The sequence below is a fragment of the Phalaenopsis equestris genome, unplaced genomic scaffold (genome assembly GCF_001263595.1).
Source record: "Phalaenopsis equestris unplaced genomic scaffold, ASM126359v1 Scaffold000065, whole genome shotgun sequence".
NCBI classification, from domain to species: Eukaryota; Viridiplantae; Streptophyta; class Magnoliopsida; order Asparagales; family Orchidaceae; genus Phalaenopsis; species Phalaenopsis equestris.
Genome location: NW_018164507.1, coordinates 601,931 through 609,159, shown reverse-complemented (window position 1 = coordinate 609,159; position 7,229 = coordinate 601,931). Strand labels below are relative to the sequence as shown.

Genomic DNA, 7,229 nt, shown 5'->3' with positions numbered 1-7,229 from the left:
ATATATATATATCAACTTACCTATTCATAATATGTTTCTTGTGAGATATGTGAATGCATAGAAATTGGGCGGAATGTGTGTAAATTCTTCTAAATAAGTAAATGTACATAACGTAGAAGATTGCAAACCATTAGCAGATAAAAAATATTTAATTAGTTTAACATCTTTTTATTCATTATAGATGCTATTGTTCAACTTTGACATGTTACTGTTCTTGAAATCTAAATCAGAATTTACGAGCATTTTTCAATTGGGCGTTTACATACATACCACATAATTTTTATGTGTTTACTTATCAAATGACTAAACTTTCATATTTACATGCATAACCCTCTAATTTTTACTATCTTATTAAATATACCACTAATACTAACATTTTAAAAGTTAAGTTGACCTTCTCAAGCATAGATTCATGACTCCAAAGGTGTTAAAAATGTAAATATCAAACATTAGATGTTATAAAATATGCAAATGCAAAGAAATAGTGTGGTATGTATCTAAACTTCCTTTTCCATACATCATGATTACAATTATGGGATTAATCTTCCGTAAATATTATGTGTTGTTATTATTATTTAAGTTGAATTAATCTTGATCTATGTCTAATTAATAGTAATTATTACTCTTTCTCTCCATCGTTTCGAAAGTTAATTGGCTGGAGAAATATGTGCGTACGGAAAACGTACAGAATTGCCTACATTTTAGGTTATTCGGAGGGTATAACTAGATTACACTTAAGTTATGTCTCCTTGTAATTCTTCCTGTAACCTAAGTGTAACCTAGCTGTACCATCCGAATTACCTAAAATGTTAAAATTGGCTGGAGAAATATGTGCGTACGGAAAACGTACAGAATTGCCTACATTTTAGGTTATTCGGAGGGTATAACTAGATTACACTTAAGTTATGTCTCCTTGTAATTCTTCCTGTAACCTAAGTGTAACCTAGCTGTACCATCCGAATTACCTAAAATGTACGCAACTCTGCGTACTTTTTCCGTACGCAAATATTTCTCAATTGACTTGAGTTATTGAATGAATGTTAATTTTATGATTGAGCAAGAGGCAAAAAGAGTCAACATTGTGTAAATGTAGTACATTGTTTGATGAAATAAGCATAATATTAAAAATTAGAAATGCAAAATTGTGAAGGATTATTTTCACCCCTTCTTATTCTTACCATTTTTTTTTTTTCACCAAGAAATAACATTTTAATTTGCTTTATATCTCATTTTATTTATGAGTTATTTTACATATTAAGGACTTCAAAACCTGCTATTTACATATTAAGGTCTTGAAATATTTTATTTACATACGCCGTTAGACCTTTATGTTTTCTTTTCATCCTCCGCCAAATTTTAATATGTAAATAAGAAAAGTTAGAGACTTTAATACGAAAAACTCATTTATTTATTCAAAGTAACACATTTAATTAAAAATATTATGAAATAAATTATGAATATGCGATAAAATTTATGATTTTGAAGACATAACTATCTCCAACAACTTCGGATATGTATTTAGAGTAATTTTAATTTTATTTTTATTTATTTTAGATGCATTTGGACATGAAATGAAGTTTATTAAATCAGAGCTATACATTAAGAAGATCATCAGCATAGTCAGCTTAGTCAACTGACGACCAAGTGCTTAGCTAGTTTGATCTACATCCAGAGCAAGGTCAATATTATCTGTTAAGTAAATGTTTTTAGAATAATAAAGATAAAAAGCAGAGCCTTAAATCATAGTGACCATCATAATCATTAACTTCGGATCTGTTTGGAGCGTTTAATGCTGCTTTATGTTTCAGACAGTCACCATAATTTCGTTTTAGGAATTGCTGTCATTTTCTAGAAATTTATGTGGTATAATTTTCTTATTATTATTTTTCAACTAACCTTTTAAAGTTTGGTGGTTGCAAGAAAACTATTTTCTATTCTATATATATAATTCTCGCCGTGACTTTCTAAAAAGTTGATTTCTTCATCACAACTTTACAACCACATTTTAAAAAAAATTACAACTGTTTAAAGAAACAACTGTGAAACTACTGCAGAAGAAATTGGTATTCAATATTATGATGACTACTATATATATATATCGTATCTTTTTGGCGGCCACAACACTTAAGAGCTGTTTGACAACCGATTTTAAGCAAAATTTAAGCAAGATTTAAGATAAGTCCTTCCAAACGGCAAAAAATGCCTCTATAAATCCTTAGCTATTGTTAATCCCAAAATGATGTTGCTTTCCAGCTTCTCAATAAATCTGAGATTCACTAAATCTTGTGAATCAGTGGATTTAGTAAATCCGGGTTGATCAAAGAGGAAGCATGGCGCAAACAACTTTAACTTCCTCAATTGTTTCTGATATGAGCTGAGCGAAAGGATGAAAAGGATGGAAGTTTCGGTGGTATTTGAAAGTCGCGATCATATTGTTGTTTTCCCAAGTAGCTTTAATGGTGACAATATTGCAGAAGTCTTTTGGGTGACAACGGGAGAGGAGTTACATAAACGAAGGTTTTGGAAAGAGATGGGAAGTTTGGGCGAAACCAGAAGAGGAGAAGATTGTAGGCGAGGCTTTCAACAAAGATGGAAAGAGAGAGATAGGTTTGTGATTTTAATTTATTTTTATTTAAGTTAATATATTGATTTAATAGATTAATAATTAAAAATTAATTTTAATTTTATCAAATTAATTATAATTAGATAAATTTATATGTAATTATGTAATAGTTAATTAATGAATAAAAATATTTTTTAAGTTTAAATTATTAATAAAAATCTAAGCAATTCTTAATTTATATAATTAATAATTACTTAATGTTAATTTTTTGGCTAATAAGAAATTGGTTTAAAAAAAATTATTAATTATTAATTTATATAAATAATTATTATTTAATGTAAATGTCCCTTTTTTTAGATACTTTGAGGTTTTAGATCATAATTGCATTTTTTTAATGTAATCATTTTTTTTGGATGTTTAGTAAATTATGATAAATCCTGCTAAATCTTTCTCAGGCTAGCAAAAAAATTCTCAAGATTTACATATTAACATACCAAATATTTTTTATGATTTAACTATTTAAAGATTTGATAAATTTGGATTTATATGATTTACTAAATCCTATTTGAACTAAATCCTACTTGCAACCAACAATCATTTAGGCTTCATTTAAGAAAACATTAAAGCTCTGTTCGGTTGCTATGAACGACCGCAACATCAATTTTTTGTCATTTTAAAACTTAGATGATAATGCTCTTTCCACTACACGACTTTTCAAGGCGTTTAGCTTAATGGCTAAGCATTAGCTAGGTTAGTTTGCAAAATACAACTTTCCACCACAACTACTAAAAAAAAAAACATAAAATATAATTTTGTCAAATGTCACAAAGTACTGTGCCTAAACAAAACCTTAGTTGTTAGACAATCACCTCTCTAATCTTCAATAATATTATATACTTCTATGGTTCTAATAAATTCTAATTTATCTCATATAAAAATATATATATCAATGATGCAAGATAATAGACCACTTATCTTTACATTAAGTACTCTACCCAAGATGTCATCAACCGTACAAAATGGACTAAAAAAGGCTTAGCTACTTCCATCCAAAGCAAGTTGAACATTGGGTGTGACCATACATGATTTTATAAATAGTTGAATTAAATAATGATCTTACATGTCATCCCATCTTTCAATTTACACCCTTACAATATTTTTAATTTCATAGAACATACCGAGGATAAATATAATTTTATATCATAATCGAAGATTCCAACAAGGTTTCTAAGAACGTTCCTCGAAAAAGCCCGATGGGAGTCATGTGGCATCCCCATATTGACCAAACGTGCTCTTTTAGCATGGCTAACTTCATTGAATTTAGAACATCTAAATAAGAGTTTATTAAGTAATGTATTTTCACATTTTTATACTTTTATATTGCAGTTTCAAATTTTTCTAGTCATATTCTTAGTGTGTTCATTATTTTCTTTCACAAAATAATCTTATAAATCTATAAATTATAAAATTCTTATGGGTTATCTGCCTTCATTTGTATAAGGATTCGGTCGCTTTTTAAAAAAAAATAGAAGAATTTACATATATGCGAGACATTTGTTATAGAATTATATATGATACATAATAATTTAGATTTATATTTATAACAAATTGGTGTTGTTCAATCGTTTTTAGACATATGGTTCTGTATCATCTGTGAGCTCATGTAACCTAGAAGAGACAGAGAAAAATAGGGTGAAAGAAGATGTTGGAGTCCGGAGGTATCTCCATTGAACATTCTTCAATCAGATGAAAGAGATGATCTAATCTCTTAGAGAGAGAGAGAGAGATGCACCGGAAGATCTCCTCCTCCCAATACATAAAGAGAAAATAATTTGAAGTTACTAAATCATCCCGACATATATGTAAAGTGGATGATAAATGATGATGAAGGATATGCCAGCCATTTCAGTTATTTTCCAATTACATATATGCCCAAATAAACATATAATTTCTCATATTTACACAATGTAATACTTCTTTGCCCACCAGTCCTTCTCCAAGGTCAAAGTAACTACCAGAAGAAAAAACAGAACAAGTTCCCCTTTTCTTCTCTAATCTTAAAAGCATCCGTCTCCACTCATCCTCAAGCTCCTCAATGGAATCATCTCCTCCACCTCTCCTCCCACTCACCTTCAATAACTCCGACGACACGCTCCTCTTCAATATCATTCTAGCCTCCCCCTCCTCCTCTGTCGGCCCCAAAGCTTCGACTTTAACCTCCGAATCCCGGCCAAAGGAGCAGAGGAGTTCCTACAGAGGCGTCCGCCGTCGGCCATGGGGTAAGTTCGCCGCTGAGATCAGAGACTCAACTCGGCATGGCGTCAGAGTGTGGTTGGGAACATTCGACACCCCGGAGGCGGCGGCGCTGGCTTATGACCAAGCTGCTTTATCTCTGCGCGGGCCAATGGCAATGCTCAATTTTCCGGTGGAGAAAGTGAGGGAGTCGCTCAGAGGAGTCGAGTATGGAGAGGAAGGGTGTTCGCCGGCGTTGGCGCTGAAGCGGCGCCACTCTGTTCTTCGGAAGTCGGCGGCGAAGAGGAAGGCGGTGGAGGGCGTGGTTGAGTTGGAAGACTTGGGAGCTGAATACTTGGAAGAGCTGCTTACTGCATCTGACGTCGCTGCAAGCTGCTGCTGATCGAATGGTTGCTCCCTTTTAATTGTGACAATTTAATCTGTTCTTTTTTTTTTTTTTGGAAAAATTTTGCATTTTGATTATAAAAATGTATTATTTGCAGACTGGAGTTGACGGTGCTATTTAATGGGCATAGAATTGTTTGCATAATGAGCACTTCATTTGATTGGAGTTCATAAAAAATGAAAGAGAAATTTACAGGGATACCACGCTATTCTTTTGTTTTTGTGGATCTATCGAATGTATAAAATTTGAAATTTATACTTTGATAAGCCGTGACTAAATTTTTTGGCAAACAAAGATCTCGAGATATGGCATGAAATTCAAATTCTTTTTTTTGGGTGGGAAAGATTCAAATTTCAATTAAAAATTATTCAGAATTTTGATTTTAGGAAACTTAATTTTAATTAAAAATGATCCAAAATTTTAATTTCAGCAAACTTATACTCGAACTGACCGACTCGACGAAACAAATAAAATGATATCGAAATTGGTCTAATCGGAGTTAAATCAAGCCAAAATCGAGGAGTTAAGTTATTTTTGGAAGTTTCTAGTGTCCATTAAAAAAATAAATGAATTTCAAATCTGATAACTTATAGTCTAATCGAACAACTCGATGAGACGAAACCAGCAAGCATAAGAGCACTCAACTGTGACATCACCAAGGCTTTCAAATGTTTAGGAAGTGTCGTCCGATTCAGAGAATCTCTTCGGGTCGTCTGATATAGTGAACTTGAATTCTTTTTTTTTATAAGAGGGAGAGGTTCAATGTTTTGCACGAAGGACCGACAAACGCCTCCCTCTCCTTCAGTCATAGACCATCATCGGCCTTCTTCTATTGACTATTGTTGACCACTGATAGTCGTTTCTTGCACTTTATAATGAAACTCCTTGCAGAATTACGATATACGTTACAAATCCCGACGTATGTTGCGAAGTAAAGAAGCACCCGACAAAGCAACACTTCTTCCTAAATGTTGTGCAGCAACATAACTCGAAAATGGTGTACAACACACACCACAGATGGTGTAATGACACATCCTAGAGATAGTGTAACAATGCACTTTGCATATGATATAATAACTTACTCTCAATACATGATCATGAGTAAAGCCGTATCAAGTATCTAGTGATAGTTTCATGCAATAACTGCTTAAAATTTCCATACTCATGAATAACTTTCATACTAAAAAGATGACGACTTCCTCCGATAAAAGCATCCAAAAAGCTCACCACGGAGTGGGCGAATGTTGAATCCACCAATGCATCAATCATTGGTATTGGGTAACTGTCCTTCAGGCAAGCAATGTCAGGTTGGCGAAGTCCGCACTCATCCCGCACTTGTTATTTGTCTTTTGCACCATGATTACGTTGGAGACCCATGTTTGTATTATACCTCTCGGATGTAGCCAACTTCATTCAATTTCTGCAGCTCCTCTTAAATGAGACCCGCCATAGACGTCACTGAAGACCTGATTTTCTGCTTCATTAGTTAGGCGATTGGCTTCACGTTCAGTCAGTAGTAGGCGACATCAAGCAGTATCCCGAACATCCATTTGGTTTACAACGAAAAGACATATTGATGCTCCGGACAGAAAATCTTTAGATCCTACATCAAAATTTTCATTAATTAAGAAAAATTTATCTGGTTCTTCGTTGACTGCAGGGATTTCAATAGTGCTCTTTCTGGTCTTGTGACCCCCTTCATGTCGTGTTGTAGATCGAGCGACTACTACTCCACACGTTCGACCATCAGGAAATATCTGGTCCATAACTGCTCCAAATTCCCCCGAAGCGTGATTATCTTTCTGTCACCAGAAAACTTCACTGCAACGTGATATGTTAAGACCACGACTTTGTAGTCAATCAATAGAGGCCAACATAAGATGGCATTATAGGGCCGACAATAAATCTACCACCAGGAAGTCTACCATCCATTTAAAGTGCTTCTCACTTTCTTCCGAAGTGACTGATAGTACAATTACTCACAAGGCCTTCTTTCTCTCGCCAGAGAAGCCATAATCGGACCAGTCC

The 7,229-nt window shown here is 33.5% G+C and overlaps 1 protein-coding gene across 1 annotated transcript; it reads left to right on the top strand.

Moving 5' to 3' along the window:
- Positions 1–4,548: 4,548 nt before the first annotated feature.
- LOC110019641 (ethylene-responsive transcription factor 1B-like) lies at positions 4,549–5,198 on the top strand. Its single transcript, XM_020717388.1, has one exon. The coding sequence runs from the start codon at positions 4,659–4,661 to the stop codon at positions 5,196–5,198; it is 540 nt and encodes a 179-aa protein (XP_020573047.1). The 5' UTR covers positions 4,549–4,658.
- Positions 5,199–7,229: the final 2,031 nt, after the last annotated feature.